Raw genomic sequence first — 25,751 nt, 5'->3', positions numbered from 1 at the left:
TTTGGTACTCTAACATCACGTTTTTAATAGAGAAAACCACTAGCTTTCACATCTAGTAACGGAATGGAAACTGAAAAATGAAAAGTTATTAAGCCTTCCCAAAAGCTGAAACATGGACTTTTGTTCTTCTCTTGATTTCATTAAACACGCAGATTCCAGGAGAATAGGTTGACCAACAATTGTAGCAGGGAACCATCCCGTCTCTTAGAAGAATGTGACACCATCGCAGAGCTTCCAGCACGGTGAAAACATTACTTTCTCACTCTTCCCACCCAAAGATACATAAATCCAGTTCCTTTCCCCCTCCATTACATGTTGTACTGATTTCATCATTGCCACTGTGAACGGCAGTTTAATAAACACCCAATTTACGTAGGCACTAAGCTGACTGCTGAACAGCAACACGCAAAAACCCAGGCACTAAAGACATTTGAGATACACATTTATCATGAAGGCCTAATACATACTTATTGACTGATGCTGTACGATCTCCTAGATCTCTCCTAACCAAAACTCTAGAAACCCATTTAAAGACCTCTGGAAGAGAGTCGGAGAATCGAGACTATTTAGTACTGCAGAATCCCACACAAATAAATTGTAATTTTTCCAAAGTCGGTGGCTTACTTCACCGTCAAGCAACAGGGAGTAATTAATTCTTGCTCGAAACTTAAAAGAATCGCTTGTCGGAGCAAGTTCCAGGTGTGGCCCTGGAAAGAAGCCACGTTCCTATGGCAACCTCGAATCGCCATTTGAAGCGTTCTCGCGACCTCCCGCCCTGACGTCACTTCCGGTATCACCTGTGTGGTTACCGGGAGCTGTAAACAAGGTGTGCAAGCATCCAGAGAGCTGTCGGGATGCAGCAGAGCGGAGCGGGTGGAGGCCGTGGCTGCGCTCTGCTCCCACTGCTGGGCGTCCTGCTCTTCCAGGGTGAGTGCGCCGGCTGGTTCCCCCAACTTCCGGCCGGGGGGTTAGGGAAGATGGTCGGTTTTCCGGTTCCGGTGTGTGGGGGGGTCTCAGGAAAGCCCCCACATGGCTTCTAGCAATGCAGGAAATATGAGGGTGTGGGGAGGCCGCTCTCTTCCAGTATTCGCCACCCACTGAGCAGCCTGTCAGTGCTTTTCCTGAGCGCTGGGGACGACGGACCCTTTGCGTGACTCGCTTTGTATTGTGGTGCTGGCACGACTTCATAGAACCACGGAGGGCTCTGGCTTCGGGGGCACCCGGTCCTATCCTGTGATGACTTATCAGCGGTTGACCCTGCTGTGGTTTTGTGGGCTGTGTGCCCTGATTAGGATGGAGCAGTTCTAGTGCTCAGTAGTTTGGCTCAGTAATTTGGGGACAGAAAGTCGTAACTGTTGGTACGTTTGTTTTTTGTAGGTGGTTGTCAGGGACTAGGAAGTAAAATGGGTATTGGTCACAGAAGGGATGTGCTGTGATTTCGTTAACGCTGGAGAGGCATTTGGTTGAGGAAAAGCCACTGCTGGAGCATTTTAACGACATTTTTAAACTACAAGAAAGGGCATACCTTTTCTGTTAACATTTTAATCTATTAACCAATATCAGAAGTGCAGTATTCACGCTATGGCGCGTTCTAAGGATTTGGATACATTTTGCTTTGATGCAATTTTCAAATTGCATACATTTCAGCCCAACCTAATTGCCTTCGTTTTAGGGTGCCATTATGTCCTGCATTTGTGTGTGTGTGTGTGTGTGTGTGTGTGTGTGTGTGTGTGTGTGTGTGTCTTCTCAGGAAGTCGTATGTTAATAGGTCAGAGTGAATTGTTAATTTCATAAAATTTCCCTGTGGTTAAGAGGGAATTTCTGAAGGGGGGCTTTAACATAAAGACATCAGTTCTAAATCTTAGCATGTAAGGCCAGGAAGTTTTTATTTATTTGATGACTAATATCCATGTTGCCAGCACACTCCTTGGTCCCTCCCAGCTCTCTGTGTCATCACAGGTGTCCAGTTTTTCAGCTAAATTATTTTGCAATATAATATGTAGACTGACCTACTGTAATCCTAGTTTCATCTCTCCCCATCCCCCAGATATTCAAAAGTTGTCCTATTGAGAAAAAAAAATCTAGAAATGATGAGTGGTTTCGTAAACTTGATGTCATTTCACATAGAAAAGCATCCATCAATTACAGCAGACCAAATAATTCAAACTTCAAAGTTTGTGACCTGTATGTAGTTGAATTGATTTATCTTTCTTTTATTTTATTTTTTAATGTTTATTTATTTGCTTTTGAGAGAGAGAGAAAGCAGGGGATGGGCAGAGAGAGAGAGAGAGGGAGACAGAGAATCCCAAGCAGTCTCTGCCCTGATAGCCCAGAGCCCTGGGAACCCCTGAACACTGAGATCATGACCTGAGCTGAAACCAAGAGTCAGATGCTTAGCTGACTGAGCCATCCAGGTGTCCCTGTCTTGTTTTTAGAGCTGACTTTGGCTCAGGCCCTGATCTCTTGGTTTGGTTAGTGGGTTTGAGCCCCCGTGTGGGGCCTCCACATGGAGCCTGCTTGGGATTCTCTCTCTCTTCCTCTCTGCCCCTCCACGCTCTGTCTCTCGCTGTCTCTCAAAATAAATAAGTTCAACATAGCTTTATTCAGATAGAATTCACATGCCATACAATTTACCCATTTAAAAGGTCCAATTGAGTGTTTTTTGGGGTGTTCACAGACTTGTGCAATCACCACCATAATCAACTTTAGAATGTTTTCATCACCCCAAAGAGAAACTCCATATGCATTATGTCACTCCCCATTCCTCCCTTCCCCCGCCCAGGGGCAGACACCAATCTACTTTCTATTGCAATGATTTGCCTATTCTGGACATCTCACATAAATAGAATCATACAATATATATTCCTTCTTGGCTAGGTTTTTTCACTTAGCATGTTTTCAAAGTTCACCCATTTTTTGGAATCTGTTTCACACCAGTGTTTATCTGCTTTTCCCCTTCAAAGATAGGACCCATTAAATGATTAGCTTGTTTGAATTCTCCAGTTTGTAAACATAGTCCCGTTATATCAGTTGTCAAGTACATGGAAACAATAGTTTAGGCAGCCTAGGGTTCTTACACTTTTCTCCATTTAAGTGTGCACTTTTGTGAAGGAAACGTTGACAGCTTTGTATTCTGGGAAATTGAGTGTGTAAAACTTGGAGTTTTGTTTTGTCATATTCTTTTCTTTCCTTCTGTGCATAAAATTACATATGTTTCAGCATGATATTCTTGTTTTCCTCCCAGAGTAAAAAAAAAAACTTGTTAATGGTTATATTTCTATTGTTGGCTATTTTGACTTGGCAAGAATGCTTTTTTACTCAGGAGAAAATATAAATATCCCTAAATACATTGGGTTTAGGATGAAAATTTCTGAATGAATGTAACAGTGGATTAGTTATTTTATTTTATTTTATTTTATTTTATTTTATTTTATTTTATTTTATTTTTTGGGTAGAGTAGACAAATTATTTTACATCTATTGATTGTAACATACTTTTAATTTTTAGAAACTAAATTTTTAGAAACTAATTTTTAGAAACTAAACATACCCGGGTAACTGGCACCTAAGTCAGGATTTAAAGTGTCACTGGTACTCCAGAAGCCTTCCTTATACTTCCTTCCCGTCATTATCCCTTCTCCCTGCAAGGGAGAGACAGGTACATTAGTTTAGTTCATCCATGCATCTTACTTTTCTCTATATACTTAAGACCCACTTATCCAATTTTTAGATTTCAGTAAAGTGACTTTACATATTGATAACTTTGTGGTGAAATCATGCTAATGAACACGGAGTTAAGATATATTAACAAGAAATTGGTTGTTAGGTAGACTTATTAATGGGGTACTTACTCTAAGTCAGTAACCAAAACTTGCCCAGAACTTGTAGATTTTATGCTTGTTTGGCAAGAATTTTTGTTTCATAAAAAGGAAACTGTGTTGATTTGGTTCAGTTGAATAGTACTGAGCATCCACAATGCCCTAGGTTCTGTTTTGATGAGCTCAGCCTCTATTGGAGAAGACAGACAAGCCAATAGATAATTTTAGAATCTGGTATTAAGAGAGAAATGTGCAAGAAATTGTGGGAGCACAGAAGAGATGCCCTTAATCAGCCATGAGGACACAGGGAAGACTTCTGGATGTGCCACCAAAGTTCAATCTTGAAAGAAGTTGAGGGGCACCTGGGTGGCTCAGTGGGTTAAGCATCCGACTTTGGCTCAGGTCATGATATCATGGTTCCTGAGTTTGAGCCCTCTGTGCTGTCAGCGCGGAGCCTGCTTCTGATCCTTTGTCCGCACTCCCCCTCCCCCACTTCCCTGCCCCTCCCCTGATGATTTTCTCTCTCTCTCTCTCTCTCTCTCTCTCTCTCTCTCTCTCTCTCCCCCCCCCCCCAGCCCCAAATAAATAAATAAACTTAAAAAAAGAAGAAGGAGGAGGAGAAGGAGAAGTAGTAGTTAGAGATAGGGAGTAAGTAAATTCCAGACAGAGAGAGGAACATGAATAAGGCATAGAGTCTTTAAATAACTTTCCAGCAAATTTTTTGAGACGTATACTTTGATTGGGTTAACTTAAATCACATGAGTGTGTGTGTGTGTGTGTGTGTGTGTGTGTGTGTGTGTGTGTGTGTGACACAATCAGTGTGGAGTGTTGGCTGGAGGGCTGGGGGGACATTAAGGAGATTCTGACTTATAACTGTAACTCACATATTTCTTCTTTGCTCTAAACCAGGGCCGGCAAACTTTTGTAAAAGGATAGAGGATAAATATTTTAGGCTTTGTGGGCCATAGGTCTCTGTTGCAACTGCTCACCTCGGCTTGAGTAGCGCAAAAGCAGCCCTAGACAATATCTAAATGAATAAATGTGGCTGTGTTCTAATAAAACTTTATTTACAAAGAGTCATCGTACGTTAGATTTGGCCAGTGGGCCATAGTTTGCCGACCCTCACCCTACACCAACTGTCCACTGACATTATCTCTTGGCTATCTCAAAGGCCCATTAAACTTATCCAAAATCAAGCTAATGCTTTCTCCCCTTCCCTTCTCTAGTCTTTCCTGTGTCAGTGAATAGGTATCACCAAGTCAGAAACCTGGGAACCGTCCTTGATACTCTGTTTCCCTAACATTCCACAACCAGTCTGCCACCAATCCTTACTGATTTTACTTTGTAAGCATGGTCTTCCTGGGTCTTTCCATGTCCACTACCACCATCTTAGTTCAAGCTTTATTTTTCACTTGGCTATTGGAGTAGTTTTCTAAGTAATCTCCTTATATTTACTCTTGACTCCTCCTCGGTGTCTTCCCTAGAGTGATCTTTTAAAAATGAAAACCTCATCATGTCTTTTTTCACTCAGTCCCACATTTAACTGTTTTCCATGGCTTCCCACTACTCTAAGAATAAGGACCCAAATCTTTAAGGTTCTGTATGACCTGCTTACCACCCATCCACATCTCCCTTTCTCTCATGCTGTTTGCCTTCCTTTCGGTTCCTTGGCTGCCTGTGTTCCTACTTGGCACAGGACCTTTGCATATGTTGTATTCTCTACTGGGAATGCTCTCCCTCTCCTCACTTTGTCCCCTTCCTTCAGAGCTCAACTCAAAAAGCAACTTTTTCAGGGAAGCTTTCATTAACCACTCCCTGCTCCCCTACTGTAATAGGTGCATTTCTGCTACTCTCTTGGTCTTTGCATCAGAGTATTTGCCAGGTTTTGTAATTACACGTTTGTCTTTATGATTGATTTGATTGATATGTTGAACTTTTGATGTATTTTAAGCTCCAAAATAGGGAGCATATTTATTTTGCTCATGTTTAATTCCAGGCTCAGAGGGTGGCACCCAAATGGATGCTCAATTACTATATGTTTGAAGAGTGAGTGAGTGAATAAGTGTATTGTCAAGAAAGCCTTGGGATGGAGAAGGTCTAGGAGCAAGCAGTCACTGCTTTAGAGAGATCCAATAAAATCAGGATAGAAGGACACCTATTGGAGTTTTTCCAGTTTTAGGACATGATGCTCTTTACCAGAAATGGTAGTGGAGTCTGGATTGTGCTATAGGGGTCCAGAAGTGAATGGGAAGGGGGGAAATGGAGATGCCAGGTGTATACTACTCTTTCACAAACTTGGCTTAGAAACGAAAGAGAGGGCAGTAGCTGGTAACACATAGTATCATGGGGTTAAGGGAAGATCATTATTATCTTGTTTTATTGTTATTTGTCTACCCATTTTTAAGGATGGGAGAGACTTCTTTGTGTTGAAACGAAGAGGCTGAGGGGGGAGAGGGCCCTCCGGAAAGGAAGAGGTGGAAGATAGTAGAGAGGGTTTTTCTGCTGAAGCAGGGCTTGGAGGGGAGGGCTCCAAGGCAGGACCAAAGAGGATGGCCTTGCATAGGAAAAGGGATACCACACCCTTTCAGACTGAAAGTATGGGTGGGTGTAGATGCAGGAAAACGCGTGGCTGGGCAGTTTGTAAAGCCTCACATTTCTTGAAAAAAGTAAGAGGAAACGTTTTCTTCTGAGAAAGAGGGATTTGGAGGTTGCATAGAGGATGGTGAGAATGGCAAAGGTTTGAGGAATCTGAAAGAGGAGCTGATCAAGGCTGCTTCGTTAAGGGCTCAGCTATGGGTGGAATCCATGAATTTCTCATGGTAACTATCTGTGCAGTTGTGTGATTTTTCTCCTTTACTGTACACCAGCCACAGCCTAGGAGGTCATCTCGGGCTGAGCTTTTCCTGAATGGGTGCACTGGAAAGAGAAGGGTGTAGAGGACTTAAGAATGTTGGAAATACTGTAAAAAAGGGGGAGTGGAGGAGACTGCGTGACTAATGAGCACACTTGGTTCCTATACTAGAATTTCTGGTGACCTGTCCACCTCTTTCTCTCAGTCTGTGTCTGCTCCCTTCCCTCTGAATTTTTGCCTTCAAGGTGCTCACGAACAGGGGAAATAGTCTTTATAAATTGAGGGCAATCAACAGTATATGTACCTGAGGAGCATTATGTACTATTTGTTGTGAAAACAGTGAAGAAAGAGCAGTCAACTGCACCCAGATGAATCTGGGAAGGCATCACAGAGGGGGCTGCTATTTGGACAGGGTCTTGAAGGTGTGTGAGCACCGTGGGGGAGGTACACACAGGCAGGATTGGTAGGAATGGGGAGAGCCTTCCAGACAATGCCACATTCGAAGAGAGGCACAGTGGCGTGAAAGGACCTAGTAAATTTGGGAAATGGTGGATATTCTGGGCATGGTGGAGGGGATGGACGGGACGGGTAAGTGGGTGGCGTAGCAGAAGTTTGGGGCCAGGCTGTTCACTGTTCGGATTTTATTCTACAGCTCAAGAAGGAATTATTGAAGGTTTTTGAATGTTTGTGGTGTTCATTTAATAACAACAGCTAACATTTATTGGAAGATTCTATTTCAGACGCTATGCTAAGCATTTTTGTGTTATCTTATTTAATCTTACTAGATCCTAGCAGTGATCCAAGGAAGTAGGCCTTGTCGCTCTTCCATTTACCAAGTGAGGAAACTGAAGCTTGAGTAGGTTAGGCAACTGTGATCCAAATCTTACAGCTAGAAAGTAGCTGGGCTAGAACGGAGGTCCAGGTCTATCTAATTCTAAATCCATGCTTTTCAAATCTCTCGACTGTACTTACGTTTTAGGATAAAGGAGTAGTATGGGGAGAGTGTAGATTATCCACCCATTTTCAGCTCCCAGTTAAAAAAAAAATTCTTTTTTACATTTATTTATTTTTGAGAGACAAAGGGAGACAGAGCGCGAGTGGGGGAGGGGCAGAGAGACAGGGAGACACAGAATCCGAAGCAGGCTCCAGGCTCCGAGCTGTCAGCCCAGAGCCCGACGCGGGGCTCAAACCCACGAACCGTGAGATCATGACCTGAGCCGAGGTTGGATGCTCAACTGACTGAGGTGCCCCTCCAGCTCCCAGTTTTTGAGCTTGTTCTTGAGTAATGAGTAAGGTGGATCGGGAGTGAGGGCTTAGGAGAGAGTAGGGGCTGAGGGATGAAGGCTTTTGGGGCAGAGGAGCATCATTTGCAAAGTCGTAGAAGGAACGACAGATCTAGCATGGCAAAGCCAGAGTGGATGCGATGGAGGAAACAGAAGTAATCCTTATCTTTGAGATGGGTCAGATCTCACTCGAGTTGTGAGCTCAGCCTTGGTCTCCTCCTTTTAAGAGGAATGCGAACAGACTAGATTATCTTGAGAAGAGCAAGAAAAATGATTCAAAGCAGACAGAGGTGAAGGCGTTGATGACTCATAGCTGGGTCTGTGACGGGCAGGGTTGAGAGAGTGTAGGCAGAACTGAAGAGGTGGCCATAATAAGGTTGAAGCCATCTAACGTGCACGGGGCGCTTATCCAGGGGTAGGCAGGCTTTCCAGTGTTACACCTATTTTCACTCATTTATTCCTCGCAGTGACCTACTGAGGCCAGCGCTGTTATTCTCATGCCCACCAGGGTGAGAAACTGAAGACTAAAGTAACTTGCTAAGACCACAGGGCCAGCAAGTAATTCAGCTGGGGTTTGCCTCCACCGGAGGGCCTGCTGGTTTTCAGAGTGGTGTGTGGGTTCGCGCTCTTCTGAAACCTTGCTGCCCCGTTCCGCCTTTGGCCTGCCGAAAGAATCATGGCTTGTTGCAGTGGAGAAGGAAGCAGTGAAAACAAAGTGCGGGTGACTTTCCTAAAAAATGACTCCCTGGTGGAAGATAAATTTCTCCTCTGCGTTCGCTGAACGCGGAGGGGATTGGTCAGAGGAAAGCGGAAGCTCTTCCCGGGGGAACTGGGATGCCAGATTTGGATATCTGAGCCAGTTTTGGCAAGAGTTCAATCTCTGCAGGGTTTAGAAACGATGTCTTATTTTTACATTTTAAAATCTTGGTTTTTTTTTTTTTTTTTTAAACGTTTATTCATTCTTGAGGGTCAGAGAGAGACTGAGGGCGAACGGGGGAGGGGCAGAGAGAGAGGGAGACACAGAATCCGAAACAGGCTCCAGGCTCTGAGCTGTCGGCACAGGGCCCAACACGGGGGCCCCGACTCATGAAGAGTGAGATCATGACCTGAGCCCAAGTCAGACGCTTACCCGACTGAGCCATCCAGGTGCCCCTTTAGTTTTACATTTCAGAATGCATTAAGTAGTTCTGTTTTCTTCCCCCATGATTTACGTTTAATGGATGTGGGATTCATTAACCGGAGGGAAGAAGAAAATACAACCAGATAGAACCTCGGAGCAGCTTTCTAAAATTCTTTGAAACAAAATGCCCTATTCTTGTTTCCTGTTCTCATTTTGCTGGTGGTCGAGACAGCGGTAGCTTTGGGTTACAACTGTGCTGTACTTGGGGATAAGTCCCTTCGACCACAACAGCTGCCATGATTCCTGGCGGGGGGTGGGGGTGGGGCGGATGTGTGTGTGTCGAGGGGGAGTGAGTGGCGTTGCCTTTCAGCTGCTGTGGGCAGACCGACTTGTTTGTACTTCATTTGGCCACAGTCTGTCTTTGGAAAGATGCTGGTGTTTTAGATTTTTTAGGTTTTAGAGGGTGTTTAGGTTTCAGGTTTTTACCCAAGCATTCATGCTGTGACTGAATATCGCGAACTGACAAAAATACCCTCCTTGGTTAACGCAGATATCTGCTCCTTGGCCTTTTGGGCCTGCCTGACAAGGTATTTGTTACTCCGAGAGCCCTGAAAATGGTAGCGTCTCCGCACTGTTCACTCACATCTGTATATCCCGCCCAGCCGCATACCTTTTAAATGTTTGGGCTTTGCTCTGATTAGGTGTTTACACCGCCCTTTCCTTGGAGATTAAAGCGGATGCGCATGTCCGGGGTTACGTTGGAGAGAAGATCAAGTTGAAATGCACCTTCAGGTCGACTTCATCTATCACTGACAAACTCACCATAGACTGGACGTACCGACCCCCCAGCAGCAGTCGTACTGAATCCGTGAGTATTTCCTCCTGAGGAGACTTCTTTGAGTCTTCTGTGGCCCACAGCTCTGGAGTCCTTTTACTCCGAGTCCCAGGCCCCCCTTAGACCTTCTCATCTTAGAATCAAAGATAAGCTTCTGTCCTATGTGGCATCCATTTGGTCACGTATGGCTTTTTATTCTTCTATGGGAGGATTTTGTAAATACGCCATATAGGAAACAAAAATTGCCAGAAACTCAGAGGAAACGTGGTTCACTTTTGTTTCCCGTTTGTTGTTTCTTTTTGCATGTTTTCCTAGCTTGTTTTCAGATTCCAAGTCCTACCACGAGTATCTCCAGGACTGCTGGCTAGAAAAAATTCTATCGGTCCCAGTCATAGACATCCTGTCTCATAAAGCTGCTCACTTCCTGTGGCATGAGGTTGTCTCAATGGGTGTATCTGTTTGTGTATCTGTTCTCAGTAGATTTATCTTGGCACCGTGTCCTAGCATGTAAACATCTGCACTGATTTATATAGCTCCCTTCAAAGGGGATGGTGGCACCTCGTGTTGATGACAGATGCTGTTGGTGACAGATGGCCTTGCAACGTTAGAAGCAATATACTTCATGCACACATATAACACACATTTATGGCCCAGATCCCATTGTTGACGTCTAATTGGAGATTGCAATGCTATTAAAAAACGCTTTCTCTTTATGCTTCCAGCAGCATCCTTTGTTCAGGATAGATGCTATCGAGGATGCAAATGTCATAGCTGTATTTTCGAAAGTATCCCTAGTTGGTTTATACTGTGTTCTTCCCTGGGAAACTTTCATCTTTGATCTTAATATATAAGGTTTGGGTTTTGTTTCAGGACCCATTATTGAGAGCCACAGAGCTTGGAACCAGGTAGGGGGCTGCAGTGAAGGAAGCTAGGCTGTATTCCTGGTCCCTCTTCCTTAAAACAGTTCATTTTGTTTTGAGTTATCGGAAAACTATAGCTGGCCTTAGTTGGCTCTGCCTCCTTGGCCAAAAGCAGGACAGAGCAAGCAGTGGGAATCTTCTTGGGTCAGAAACCTTAAATGCAAATAGCAGTTCTCATCTGGTGCTGTTTTTTCTGTGAGACTGATTAGAAAGCCAGCAAGCTCACCTGCATTGGAATCAGCGGACCTTTATTTATTTATTAAAAACGCTTATTTATTTATTTGAGAGAGACAAAGTGCTAGTGGGGGAGGGGCAGAGAGGGAGGGAGACACAGAATCCGAAGCAGGCTCCAGGCTCTGAGCTGTCGGCACAGAGCCCAACGCGGGGCTGGAACTCACGAACCGTGAGATCCTGACCTGAGTCGAAGTCAGCCACTCAAACGAGGGAGCCACCAGGCGCCCCCTGGAATCAGTGGACTTTTAAAGCCCCGTTACGTGATGTCGCAGTCCAGGCCAAGTCAGTCAGGATTCTGTCTGAGTAATCGGTTAGCGAGTATTAGAGAGTCACCAGTTTAACGTGGAACTTACAGGTTGGATTAATCTTAGAGACACAGCAGGATTTGTTTTGTCAGTGAGGAGCTTCAAGCCCTTTTACAGAGATGCTGATGATCGGTGGTCGGCATTCTTCACCTCCCTCTTTGTTTGTTTTCAAGATTTGATTTTTAAGTAATCTCTACACCCAAAGTGGGGCTCAAGATCACGAGTCGCTGATCCACCGACTGAGCCAGCCGGGTGCTCCCTCCCTCTCTCCTGTCTCATGGCGCTCGTCACACACGTTATTATTTCTTCCTATCTGAATTTCCCCCTTAGACCGGAAGATTCATGACAGCAGGGACTGACTATGCCTGTTTGGCTCTCACTATATCCTTTTGCTTAACCCAGTGCCTAGCGCGTAGTCGGGGTGCCGTAAATATTTGTCGAATGGATACATGGATAATGGAACTGAGAAGTGATTCAGCATCTTCTCCGGGAAGTTGCTCTTCAAAATTGGGCAATTGAGTGCTTGCAAATGGGAAGGTACCAAGTAAACAGATAAAGAGGAAGGCCTTGAAACGTTGCATAAGAGAGAAAGATCATATTGTATTGTAGTACTTGCCTGGCCCACCACCAGACATATACTGAGGTGCTTTTGGCGACAAAGTGTCTGATAATTGATCTGAAGCAACGTCATTTTGATTCAACAGACATTCATTGAGTACTGATCACGTATTTGACTTGCGGTGGGTTTGTAATAATTGCCAAGATAACTTGAGAGATGCTTGACTATATCATAAGAGAATATTTGAGAATGAACAAGTACCTTCCCTTGCCCGCTTACTAGCTGTGTGCCTTTGAGTAGCTCGCTTAGTTTTTGGACTTGTTTCCCTTTCTATAAATTTGGAATAGTTGTACCAGCCCCATGGACAGTTCATCGTTGTTATGACACTCAAGTGAGTAAATCTATGGGAATCATTTGCAAACCATAAGGTGGTATACAAATAATTAGCTGCGACTTTAGAGTAGGGTTTCCCTGGGGTGCCTGGGTGGCTCAGTCGGTTAAGCGTCCGACTTTGGCTCAGGTCATGATCTCACGGTTCGCGAATTCGAGCCCTGCATCGGGCTCTGTGCCGACAGCTCAGAGCCTGGAGCCTGCCTTGGATTCTGTGTCTCCCTCTCTCTCTGCTCCTCCCCTGCTCATGCTCTGTCTCTCTCTGTCTCAAAAAAAAAAAAAAAAAAGTTATAAAAAAAAAAAAAGAAGGGTTTCTCAGCTTTGGTACTACTGACATTTTGCGCTGGATAATTCTTTGTTGTGGGGGCCTACCTGGCACACTGTAGGATTTTTATCAGTATTCCTTGACCTCCACCCACTAGATGCCAGTGGCAGTCTCCCCACCTGTGACAACCAAAAATGTCTCCAGATATTGCCAGATGTCTCCTGGAGGCCCCAATTGCCCCCACCCAGTTGAGAACTACTGCCTTAGGACTTCAGGGAGAATTTGGAAGAGCTTCGAGAGTTAGGATTCTGGGACTCTTTTGTCAGGCCTTTTCCTGATAAGTTGTATTAACTTGTCTTTTAGCCTATAGGAGGGAGGTGAACAAAACATGAAAATAAAAAAATAAAAATAAAAAAATAGGATGGAGGTGAACAAAACATAAAAAAAAAAAAAAAAGTCCAACCGAGAAAACCCATCATGCATTTGCATTTTGTTTTGGACCTACTGAGCTTTACATTGTCACTGCAGTTTGGAAATGAACTTTCTTTCCTTCTGGTGTTTGCTTTTCTTAGATTTTTCATTATCAGTCTTTCCAGTATCCAACCACAGCAGGCACGTTTCGGGATCGAATTTCCTGGGCTGGAGATGTGTACAGAGGGGATGCGTCTATAAGCATCAGCAACCCTACCCTCAAGGACAATGGGACATTCAGCTGTGCCGTGAAGAATCCCCCAGACGTGCACCATAACATTCCCGTGACAGAGCTAACGGTCACAGAGAGGGGTAAGCTAACTGCCGCCAACCTGCTGCGGGGCTTTGTGCCTCCTGTGGCGCTTGCCCGGGTGGTCAGGGACAAGCTAAACTACCTGTCTTTGTGAGCCAGTCAGTCAGTGGGGACTTCTGCCATGCTAATTGTCTCTTAGGATGAATTTCTTTCTTTTTTTTAAAAAAAAAATTTTTTTTCAACATTTATTTATTTTGGGGACAGAGAGAGAGCATGAATGGGGGAGGGGCAGAGAGAGAGGGAGACACAGAATCGGAAACAGGCTCCAGGCTCTGAGCCGTCAGCCCAGAGCCTGACGCGGGGCTCGAACTCACGGACCGCGAGATCGTGACCTGGCTGAAGCCGGACGCTTAACCGACTGCGCCACCCAGGCGCCCCAGGATGAATTTCTTAATCTTTACTTTGCAACCTGCAGCTGTCATTCAATTGTTGTTCTAGTTTCCCCGTGAATCTCTTTTATTTTAACTTCAGGTTACCAGAGGTCTTGTGGGATGCATGGCAAACCCCTCCGTAAAGGGGGGCTTGTTACCTGTGTGCAAGATAGGTCATTTGATTTCCCTAGTCCGTTTGCGCCCTCAGTTGTGAGGCCGTGTTCTTGCCCGTGTCTTGAAAGGGTGCCCCCTCTAATGAGGGGGGCAGCATACTTCTTTTATGTTGGAAAGGGCAGCAGTTTCCTTTTGGTGTGAAACCCAAGGAAAGTAGGTTAAGGACTGACCTTTTTTTTTTCCCGACATTATTCCCTGGTGACTCCTGAGTGGCCATTCTAATCCTCAGTTGGATTGGAACCAAAGACCTAGAGATACAGAACGGCATTGTGGTTCGTTATAGATGGCCTATCATTTCACAGGTCTTTCTCAAGTCTGTCTGTCTGTTTCCCTTCCTTTCCCTTCTCCCTCTCTTTCTTTAAAAAAAATTTTTTTGTTTTTAACATTTATTCATTTTTGAGAGACAGAGCATGAGCTGGGGAGGGGCAGAGAGAGAGAGAGAGAGAGAGACACACAGAATCCGAAGCAGGTTCCAGGCTCTGAGCTGTTAGCACAGAGCCCAGCGCAGGACTTGAACCCACAAACTGTGAGATTGTGACCTGAGTCCAAGTCGGATGCTTAAGGGACTGAGCCACCCAGGTGCCCCTCTTCTTTCTTTTGTTAAGATGGTAACTCAAGGTTTAGGGGCGCCTGGGTGGCTCAGTCGGTTGAGCGTCCGACTTTGGCTCAGGTCACGATCTCTCGGTCCGTGAGTTCGAGCCCCGCGTCGGGCTCGGGGCTGACGGCTCAGAGCCTGGAGCCTGTTTCGGATTCTGTGTCTCCCTCTCTCTCTACCCCTCCCCCGTTCATGCTCTGTCTCTCTCTGTCTCAAAAATAAATAAACTTTAAAAACAAAAAATTAAAAAAAAAAAAAAAAGATGGTAACTCAGGTTTCAAAGATCCAGTCACGCTCATGCTGCTGGCTGCAGTAGAAAGTAGTGCAGTGTTTTTGGAAGACAGTTTGGTAGTATGAGTCTGTGTGCCCCTTGATCCAGGAATGCCATGTAAAATTTTACCTTAAAGAAATAGAGGTAAGTTTGAAGATTTACGTACAAAGATGATCATCATAAAGTAACTTGTAGCTTCAAGGAATTGGAAACAATTTGAATGTCTAGCATTGCAATCCTGGTTCAACAAATGACTCACTGTGCTAGAATACTATGCTGCCGTTAAAAAATAACACCCAGAAGGAATGTTTAATGACCCGAGAAACATTTATTATATGGTACCTAAAAGAGGGGTCTAGAAACAGTCTGTAAAATATGATCCATACTTCTAAAAATGTGCACTCTCCTCCCTGCCCGCAGACCCATACCCACGTACTCCAAGAAAGCACTGGACGGGTAGATACCAATGCGTTAATCCTAGGGAGTGGGACCGTGGCTACGTTTTTATTCTTTTTGTCCCTTTGTGTACTTTCTACCCCTTCTACCATGAATTTATTCCTGTTGTGATCAGAAGAAATACAAGAGCAGGAGCACCTGGGTGGCTCAGTTGGTTGAGCGCCCGACTTCGGCTCAGGTCCCGATCTCGCGGTTCGTGGGTTCGGGCCCCGTGTGGGGTCCTGTGCTGACAGCTCCGAGCCCAGAGCCTGCTTCCGATTCTGCGTCTCCCTCTCTCTCTCTGCCTGTCTGTGTCTCAAAAATAAATAAACATTAAAAAAAAAAAAAAAGAAATACACGAGCAAAAGTAAAAGCTTTCTCATGTCAAAGGAGGCCCTTTTACGCGTCCCGCCCTCTCACCTTCCCTTTCCCCCCCCGTCTAGGGTTTGGCATCATGCTCTCCTCTGTGGCCCTCCTCTCCGTCCTTGTCTTCGTCCCCTCAGCCGTGGTGGTTGTCCTGCTGCTGGTGAGGATGGGGAGGAAATCAGCTGGGCTGAAGAAGAGGAACAAGTCTGGCTACAAGAAGTCGTCGATTGAGGTGTCAGATGAGTAAGTGCGGCTGGAGGCCTGAGCAGCCTGTCCCTTTCTTCTTCGGAGCTGTGCTTTGTGGACAGTACCCAGAGATCTGAATCCACGCCTTTCCTTCTTCCCAGGCCAAGTTTAGTTCTGCCGAGGAGTACCAGAGGGAAGGTTGGAGGTGAAACTGGTGGATATTAATCCGGAGAGAGAGGTGGAGGGGTGAACAGTATGGTCCTACTCTCTCCTTTGGAAATCAGATTAGACTCTGCTATGGCTCTGCGTACACATCCCCAAGGAGATCACATTCCTTCCAACTTACCAGGAAATTCCAACAAGTCGGTTATTTTCCCCTTCTTGTTTCGACACCAAGCTGATGTCTCCCGGCAGAAAATGCCTAAGCAGTGAGGAAGGCCTTAAGAATAATAGCCTTAGACGGCAAAAACCGATTTAAAGCAGCAAGGTCTGTTCTTGGTCAGCAGATGCTCTGAGGGGCTAATGGGATTGTGATTATCCAATCACATTTATGAAACGTCATGTTGCCAGTGAGCAGGCATGATCCAGTATTTTCTCTAAGAATAAATCCGCTAAAAAAAAAGGTGACAGAGTCTGCATGAAAACCCTTTCCATTCTCCATTGTCTATACCAGGGGTTCCTAACGTTGGGAGGGAATGCTTACCTGGGGAGGGTCTAAAATGTTCTCTGTGTGTGTGTGTGTGTGTGCGGGCATGTTCATGCGTGTGCATTATTTCACGAGAGAGAGAGGGCCCTTTCCAGGGAATCTGTGGGCCCGCTAAAAAGGTAATGAGCTCTTGGTAGAAATACTAAAATGTCTATTTCTAAGCACAATGTAACAAGCCTCCTCCTTAGGTCACATTGTTTCCTGACATTTCTTCTCTTTCACTCCACCTACTAGCTGCATTGAGCTTATTTGCTTCTCTGAACACACTGTATACCCTCAAGTCTTTTTTTTTTCCCCCACATGCTTTTCTCTCACTTGGAATCCTCCCCTTCCCTCTCTTGTTTGCCTGGAAAACTCTTCCTTGTCCTACAAGAAGACCCAGATGAAGTGTCTCCTTCTCGTGAGTGTCCCTGAGTCGTCCCCCTCCCCCCCACCCCGGAGAGTAGGCCACTCCCTCCTCTTTGCTGCCATAGCAGTTTGACCTTAAGGACTGAAACATTTTATTACATCGTGTCATAAAGTACTCATTAAGTTTCAACAGGTTTCACACACCCATGAGATTGTGAGCTCTTTAAGGGGCAGTGTTTTATTTATGTCTGTACCCCCAGCTCAGCACAATGGCTCATCCGTGGTGGCTCATACATTCGTTTCTAAATGAACGATTGGGAACAACCCCTATTTATTGGGCACTTCCTATGTGTCAGGCACTGTGGGACGTGTTTTACATGTGGTTATTTTTTATCCCAGAGCTTAAGTCACCTGCCTAGTCACCCTGCTAGTAAGTGGCAGAACTGGAATTTAAAACGCCACCTGTCTGACTTCAACAGAGGCGTGCTTAACTGCTCTACTGTGCCGAGGACAGTCATTGTTCAGATCTGGTTTGTCCTTTTTCTCCAGCACTGACCAGGAGGAGGCGGACGACTGCATGGCGAGGCTTTGTGTTCGTTGCGCCGAGTGCCTGGTAAGTCCGTGCCATTTCTTGGTTTGCTCTTCACGCTCCTTCTTCCTGCTGACTTACGGGGACCCTTGCTCCCAGAGGCAGCAGAGGATGCTTGGATAGATCCAAGGCAAGGTCTTCCCTTAAAGCATTTCGGTCTCAGGGGACCCCTACTGATTCTTTTTTTTTTTAAGTAGGCTCCATGCTCAGTGCAGGGCCTAACACGGGGTTTGAACTCACAGCCCTGAGATCAATACCTGAACTGAGATCAAGAGTTGGATGCTTAACCCACGGAGCCACTCAGGCGCCCCGACCCCTGCCGATTCTAGCCATTATTTTGTTTTCTGTCTCATGAGCATAGAGCGATGTCCTTAGGTTAGGGAAGGGACTGTGTAGAACTGTGCCAACTGACAGCGAACACCCTGAAAGATGGGTGCCTTAAGCCACCAGGTCACACTAGCAGATTTTGTCTGGTCGGACTCAGAGTCCTGAATTGAACTTTCCTGCTGTGTGTCAGTTTTTCCCCCGGGGAATCAGCGCGATACAACCTTTTGGGTGACTTGTGGCTTCATCAATAGGAAGTACCCCTGTCGGAAGGCCAGAGTTTTGATTTAAATTTCAAAAGGCTGTCACCCCTTGCCTTTTAAGCTCTTGCCGTGATTGGTTGGCTCCTGCGGCTGTCCCAGGGTCCTAGGAGGAAAGACTCTCTGATGTGGTGCAATTGGAAACAGGTCAAAAGCAACTTACCATCTAATATGAAACATACCTGTCATTGCCGGGTTTAAGCTGGAGTTCTCTTTGTACTCATCGCCAAGCTCAGCCCTTGGCCAGATGACCGCAGCGTTCTTTTGTTCCTCTCGTTTTCAGACTTGAGTGTGATGGGTAAGGCGAGGGACAGTGCCAGTGAGGAGGACCTAGTTATAACCCTTCGGGGTTTGAGTACTTTGATGACACAAAGTAAGAGGGTTCTCATCCAGCTTTCAGATATTAATTCATTCAGCAGTTATTTAGTGAGCATCTGACATGTGCCAGATAGGATTCTGGGTACTTAGGAAGCACGAGTGAACAATACTGACGAAAATCTCTGCCCTCAAATAACTTACATTCTTTTCCATGCCTAGAAAACGCTCATTCTCGGGGAGCCTGGCTGGCTCAGTCCGTAGAGCACGGGACTCTTAATCACGGGATTGTGGTTTCAAGCCCCACATTGGTGTAGAGATTACTTACAAAACAAGAAAGGAAAGAAAGAAAGAAAGATTACTCCAAGACACAACTGAAATGTCACTTTCTCATAAATTGGGGTACAAACAGTAACTAATGAAATCTTTTAAAAATAAGTGAACATATGTTATATCAGATGGTCCTCAATGCTATAGAGAAAAATAAAATAGGGAAGGGAGACGGGATGGCTGGAAGGCGGTATGATATTACATAGGGTGGCCGGGGATATCATCATCACTGAAATGATATTTGAGCAGACACCTAAAAGAAGCAGATAGGAAGCCGTATAGCTGTTCTGGAGGAGCATTTTGGGCAGAAGAAATTGTAGGTGCAAAGGCTCTGAGGGAGGGGGGGCATGATTGGCATGTTCTAGGAATAGCCAGGAAGCCAGCGTGGCAGGAACGAAGCAAGCAAGGTGAAGAATTGTATTCATTGGTATCAGAGAGAGAATGCTCAGTCTTATAGAACATTGCAGGTGATGGGAATGATCTGGGCGTTTATTCTTAATGAAATGGGATGCGCTGGAGGTTTTTGAGAAGAGCAGAACCGTGAACTGATGTCTGTTTGCAAAGGGTCATCCCGGCTTCTGTATTGACAAGAGGTAGGACCATGGTCAGGGGACCCTGACAGTCAGAAAGCCCAGCTAAGAGACCTTAGCAATGATGCAGGTGAGAGAAGATGGTACTGGTTTGAACCAGGGTGGTAAGAAGTGGTTGTGTTCTGATTATAGTTTGAAGGTGAAGCCAGAAGGATTTATGGGTGGGTTTCACGTATATGGGAAAGAATGAGGAGTCAGGGATACTTAATTCCCTGGTTCTTGACTTTAGCAACTGGTGGAATAGATAGAAAAGGTAGATTAGATGCAGACCAGAGCCCTGGAGCTCTCCAAGATGGATAGACTTGGCAAAGGAAGAAGAATTGGTAGAGGAGTCTGAGAAGGAATGTCCAGCAAGCTAGGAGAAAACCAGGAGGGTTTGCTATCCTGGGAGCCCAGTGAAGCTTGAGTTTCAGGGAGAAGAAAGTGATCAGCTGTGTCAGTTGCTGCTGAGTCAGGTCAAGTAAAATGAGAGCTGAGGGTTGATTACTGGCCGGTCTGGTGGTGTGGGGGCCGTTGGTGACCTCGGCAGAAGCAGCTTCCGCGGGGTTGGCGGGGAAGAAAGCCCGACCAGGGCAAGGTCAAGAAAGAACACGACGAGAGACATTGGCGACAGTGGGTGTAAACAGCTCTTGCAAGGAGTTTTGCTGTGAAGAGGTGCAGAGAAAGACGGCAACAGGTAGCAGGGAGATGTGTTTCAAGGGTTACCTTTCTGTTGAAGATGAGAGAAATTACGGCACGTGTGTATGTGATGGGAACGATTCGGTAGAAAAGGGAAAAATGATGCTGCAGGAGGGAGAGAGAAGGTTGCTGGAGTAACTCCAGGATGCAGTGGACAAGCGGGGATGCTGGCCTTAAATAAAGGCGGGGAGAGCAGACCCATAAGAATAGTAAGGAAGACCGCACAGTTGGGCCCCGATGCAGGTGAGTGGGCACATACGGTGATGGGAGCTTGCGAAGCTTCCCTGCCGACTACTCTATTCCCAATGTGGGGAGAAAGCAAGGTCGTCGGCTGACAACAAAGTGAGGAGTAGGTGCTGGAGGTGCTGGAGGGAGGTTGGGGGAAGGAGGGAAGGCTATGGAACAGTAATCCAGGAAAATGAATGGCCTAGAGAAATGTGGTCTGCCAGGTAGTTCTAATGGGCCACTTGAGGTTAGAGGTAATGAATACAAATGTAAATAATAAGAGTGAGGGGCGCCTGGGTGGCTCAGGGGCTAAGGGTCCGACTTCAGCTCAGGTCATGATCTTGCTGTTCATGAGTTCGAGCCCCGCATGGGGCTCTATGCTGACAGCTCAGAGCCTGGAACCTGCTTGGGATTCTGTGTCTCCCTCTCTCTCTGTCCCTCCCCCGCCCACATTCTGTCTCTCTCTCTCTCTGAAAAATAAGTAAGCATTAAAAAATATATATATATGTTTAAAAATAAACAATAAGAGTAAGAATGAAAATAATGGTACCAGTAGCCAGTCTTTAACAGCACTGACAGTGTTAGGCACAGGGCTAAGTGATTTCCATACATTGTCTCATTCAATTCTCATAGCCTTTCTATGAGGTGTCTATGAGTATTTTTATTACCCCCATTTTACAAATAAGGAAACTGAGGCTTAGAGACCGTTAAATAACTTTAAAGTTCACACAGCCAGCAAGGGGCGGAGCTGGGGTTGGCGCTCAGAGAAACCCAGAAGCCGCAACTCCTCACTATAGTCCCGCGTGTTCTGCTGCAGACAGGCGCCTTTTCCTGCATGTTGAGGTTTTAAAGAATATCCGCCACGGAAAAGGGAACCACTAGGGTCTCAAGACAGAAATTAGCCCCAAAGACACGAAATATGTTGAAGTCCTGTGACATTTCATGGGGACGTAGGTGTGTCGATGACGTCAATTTCACCGTTAATGTCGCCCCACGCCGAGCTCCATCCGAGGGGGTCCTAGAGTGTGGTCTTCGTCTAAGGTCTGAACTACACCTGGTATGGTGTCAGTGGCATTATACTGCATATAAACACCACAGCTGCCTTTCTTTCCCTCCAGGATTCAGACTATGAAGAGACATATTGATGAAAGGCTTCATGATGTAAGAAGAGTCACCTGATAGAAAATATCCCGTCCCACTGGCAGCTAAAGCCTCTCAGAGAATCGAAGCTGCTTGGATCGCTGTGCCGGAGGATTCTGGAAACCATCCGTAGAGACGTTAGGAACCATTTATTTATTGAACAACTGTTCTTTTTATATTTATGAACTGTTCAAGAACTCCCAGAAGAAACTCCTACCTACCCCTTCTAATAACTTATGCTCTAACTGAATGAAGGAATTCTCTTCCTGAATAGAAAGAAACTCTTTGTTTTTGCCTTTGCCCTTGAACGTCTTACGTGCTTTCTTCTGGTTACTTGAGGGAAAATCCTAAGTGTTGGCCACACCGCTGAGGCCAAAATATTTTTAAAAAATGAAATGGAGCTTGTAGTGTCCAGATGTGCGACGAGACGAGATGTTTGGGATAAGTGTTCTTTGGCATTTGCTCCGTGAGTGTTTTCAGCTGTGGATCAGCGCACAGCATGTACTCATTGGTTTAATGACATCATCCGTTGTGTTTGGGTGACTCGGAACTCTGATTTCTGTAGAGTCGGTAGGGCCCGGAGCCCATGGTTTGCTTTGACTGGGCTTTTAAAGTTTCAAAGTGTCGTCAGTGTCCAATTAAGGAAAGGAACAGTGACGTAGAGGGACCCCTTTCTTTTGTGTTGCTAGGTGCAGCTTTAAAAGGTTTTTTTTTTTGTGGGGAAATGTATAGAATATTTTATCAGTCATTTGCAAGGAAATCATCTTTTTTTTTTTTTTTTTTTTTTAACAAATGCCACTCCAGAGTTCAAATGTTGGATTTACTTTAACGAGGCTTATGTTTATCGGAAATCATCTTTTGACCTTTGTTATTCTTCAGAACTTTTTTGAGTTCTAACATGCGCCAAATATGAGTGAACCAAGGTATTTGCAAACTGTTTTTGTTTATGTCGTATTTGACATAAGGAAGTGAGGTCTATACTTCTCTATAGTCTACACTTCTCATTTCTATTCTCTCAGTACCTTATATCAGCTTCCTCCATTTTCCTGCAGCAACTGATTTCAAATTTTAATTTACATGGGATTTTCTACAAGCCATTAAGTAATACGTGTGACATGTCCGGAAGGGCTGATAGTATAGTCCTCTGTAAAAGAGCGATAGAGTTCACTTCTCGATTATGAGAGACAAAAATTATCCTCCCTCCTCCCATCTTTGTTTTTTGTTTTGTTTTGTTTTGTTTTCCCATGGTTCTTCACGAGGTGGCTAGGGAGGTTTCCATATTACAGCCTAATACGCCCCATATGTTACACAAAAAATCACTTTGCCCAGATTTAGGCTTAAAATTTTGGGTCATTAGTTCTGGAAGTCATCAGTAAAGCCTTTAAGAATTATGATATGGGTTTGGCCTGGCCTCTTTTGTTAATCTTGTCCATACATAAGAGAGTCTGGTTCATTAACAGATATTACGATTTACCTCTGGTCACGTAAGGAAGTGAAAGAGGCAGAGACACATTGACTGTTTATTTCCAGTGGTTGAGCCTCAGAGTCTTGGGCTGTTTGTCAAGTATATGGTTGTCTGGGGCCAGCCTGGTGACAGACACTCTGACACCACAGCAGAGAGGGGAAAACATATTTGAGCAACAAGAGTAAATAATTTGGGTTCTGGGAGATTTGAAGATAGAGACCCAATTGTGGGGTAGACTTTTTGTGGGTCTGAGAAAGAGATGATGTGACAGGAACCCAGTTAAAACCGCATTTCATGAATTGAGGAACCGGGTTTGTCTGGGGTTTCTTGTAATTTCCTTTCAGGTGTGTTATGAGGATTAATCCAGTTGTAGTAAGCTTGTCACTGTAGGCAAAGGGTGCTGTGTGACCACTTGGTCATGTTATTTTGTAGCCTCGATCGTGATTTGAACAAGTCCCTTTCTTTTTAAGTGACCGAACAACAGCATCCTTCGTGGTAAGAGAGTAGACTGGGGATTTAGTCGTCTCCGTGGGTTTACGGTCGCCCCAGTCATAAGGCTTCTGTCAGCGTTCTTCTTTATCTCTTACATTGAGGTCTGGGTTACAGCCTTTCCCCCCACCCCCAAAAGGAGCAAAAAGCAGTTCCTTTTTTTTTAAAGACGGAAGAAAGATAACTTTTTTTTTTAAACGTACTCTTTTTAATACCTTCTAAGGTGCTATTCTCCCTCTCTCTCGTTTTCTTTTCGCTGCTCTGTATGCAGAACACATCGAATGAAGACCAGCCTTGTCTAGAGAGGGAATTGAATTCTGAAAGCTTCAGAGGGGGTTAAAAGCCTTTCAGAATTTTTCCTTGGCTGCCGGAGGCTTTCCTCGTGGCTACACTATCTTACAAGTTTCGTGCATTGAGCTCTCAATTCCGTTATCGAATGTGAATTTATGAAACGCTTTGTGTTTCCCACGGGTCCCCTTGCCCCAGGCTTCGTGGAGAAGGTACTAGGTCTCCGCAACTCCCAAATCGTGCGCTGGTGTTTCAAGAGGGAACGTTGAATGTTCCTGTTTAAGGAGAATGTTTGGAGGCCATATCCTCAATCTGAACGTTCTGTCGTGTCACTCAGTTACGGTTCTAAAAGGGAGCCGGGAAGACCCCCGGAGAGCGGACCAAGACTGTCATTTAATTGCACAACAGAAGAGGCAGCCCCATTCGTTCGATTCCTGTGTTGGACTGTTGTTAACCGCTGCATTTCACAGCGGTTTTTTTTGTTGTTTTGTTTTGTTTTGTTTTGTTTTGCGGGAGAGTGTGCACCGTTGGGCCATGTGCACAGACGTTGTAACGCTTGATATCTTTACCACATCACAGTTAATAAACTGCTTTGCACTTTCTGGCTACTTTCTGGTGTGTATCTACCTGTAAAATGAGAGCTGTCATGTGAAAGGGGAGGAGGTTGTGGTTTTCAGCATCAAGCAGCCATTCGCGTCTAAGCTTTGCCCCTGCAAGACCCTGCACGGATTCAGTGGGGTGCCGGAGCCGGTTCACCCAGCAAGAGCTGATCGTTAAATTTTTAGGAATTTTGCAAACTGATTGTTAAACCATTGGTGGCTTGAAATAGGCCGTGGTGGGTGTTTATGTAAGTTGCTGGCTTACCAGTACACTATTGCTCAAGAACCATGTAGCATAGGGGCGCCTGGGTGGCTCAGTCAGTTAAGCCTCTGACTTCGGCTCAGGTCATGATCTCCTGGTTCATGAGTTTGAGCCCCTCATCGGGCTCTGTGCTGACAGCATGGAGCCTGGAGCCTGCATTGGATTCTGTGTCTCCCTCTCTCTCTGCCCCTTCCCTGCTCACATTCTCTCTCTCTCTCAAAAATAAATAAACATAAAAAAAAAAAAGAACAGTGTAGCATAGTCCTTGAGAGGAGCAAGTATTCAACAACTTTTCAAATGATACAGGACAAGTTCCAAAAAACCACGATGGCCATGTGTAGGTAGGTCAAGCCAGCCCAAGCAAGGTTGAAGGTGTGTACAACTGAGAACACTTATTTTGAAGTGGCAACTTATTTTTTTAAAAAAATTTTAAACATTTATTTATTTTTGAGAGAGAGAGAGAGACAGAGCACGAACAGGGGAAGGGCAGAGAGAGAGGGAGACACAGAATCCGAAGCAGGCTCCAGGCTCTGAGCTGTCAGCACAGTGTCCGATGCGGGGCTTGAACCCACGAATCATATCATGACCTGAGCCGAAGTCGAACGCTTAACCGAGTCACCCAGGCACCGCTGGAGTGGTGACTTAAAAGCAAAAGATAGTTTGAAGCGAAGAAGCTTTGAGTTCTTATCTACGATGTCCAAATCACTCAAGGGGTTCTCTGGGGGAATAAAATGCTACTTGCATTCTGGAAATGCTGATATCACATGGTCAGAGGACACCAACATGGTAAGCTGGAGGACTGAGCAGGCTTCTCTTTGGAAGCAGGGATTGGGTGATTGCCTGGCTACATTGCACCTATGTGTTGAGAGAAGAAAATAAAAGAGGTTGCTGTAATTTTCCTTTTATTATCTTATTTTATTTTTAAATTGTAGATAAAGCAAGCATAGGAGAGGGGCAGAGGGAGAAAGAGAGAGAGAGATTGAGAGAGAGAGAGAGAAAGAGAGAATCTCAAGCAGGTTCCACACTCAGCTCAGAGCCCATCGTGGGCTTGATCCCATGACCTTGGGATCATGACCTAGCTAGAATCAAGAGTCAGACACTTAACCAACTGAGCCACCCAGGCGCCCCTTATTTTGTCTTATTTTATTTTATTTAGTCTTATTTTATTTTATTTTGTCTTATTTTATGTTATTTTATCTTATTTTATTTTATTTTATTTTATTTTTGAGGTTGCTGTATTTTAAACAGAGCAAAGTGTTCTGTGTTCATCTTAAATCCATTGTTCTTTGTTTGCATGTAGCTGATTTCTCTCTTGGGGAATGTGTGCCTGATGCCTTTCAAGACCCCACCCTCAGAGAGCTTTCTAGAAGGGGAGACAGCCC

At 45.1% G+C, this 25,751-nt stretch overlaps 1 protein-coding gene and 1 long non-coding RNA gene across 2 annotated transcripts; one reads left to right on the top strand and one right to left on the bottom strand.

The window, feature by feature from the left end:
• The first annotated feature begins 55 nt into the window (after positions 1 to 55).
• On the top strand, positions 56 to 24,116 carry MPZL3 (myelin protein zero like 3). The gene is made up of 6 exons (XM_003992405.6): positions 56 to 927; positions 9,773 to 9,939; positions 13,152 to 13,362; positions 15,653 to 15,818; positions 17,365 to 17,428; positions 21,245 to 24,116. The coding sequence occupies exons 1-6, from the start codon at positions 855 to 857 to the stop codon at positions 21,269 to 21,271; spliced, it is 708 nt and encodes a 235-aa protein (XP_003992454.1). The 5' UTR covers positions 56 to 854; the 3' UTR covers positions 21,272 to 24,116.
• LOC123380360 lies at positions 15,078 to 15,761 on the bottom strand. Its single transcript, XR_006586003.1, has 2 exons — positions 15,630 to 15,761; positions 15,078 to 15,518 (listed from the first exon to the last, which is right to left on the bottom strand). It is a non-coding gene; the product is annotated as an uncharacterized LOC123380360 (long non-coding RNA).
• Positions 24,117 to 25,751: the final 1,635 nt, after the last annotated feature.

Source organism: Felis catus, chromosome D1 (assembly GCF_018350175.1).
Source record: "Felis catus isolate Fca126 chromosome D1, F.catus_Fca126_mat1.0, whole genome shotgun sequence".
Taxonomy (NCBI): Eukaryota; Metazoa; Chordata; class Mammalia; order Carnivora; family Felidae; genus Felis; species Felis catus.
Note: the sequence above shows the minus strand (reverse complement) of the source record. Positions and strands in the feature narration are given on the sequence as shown.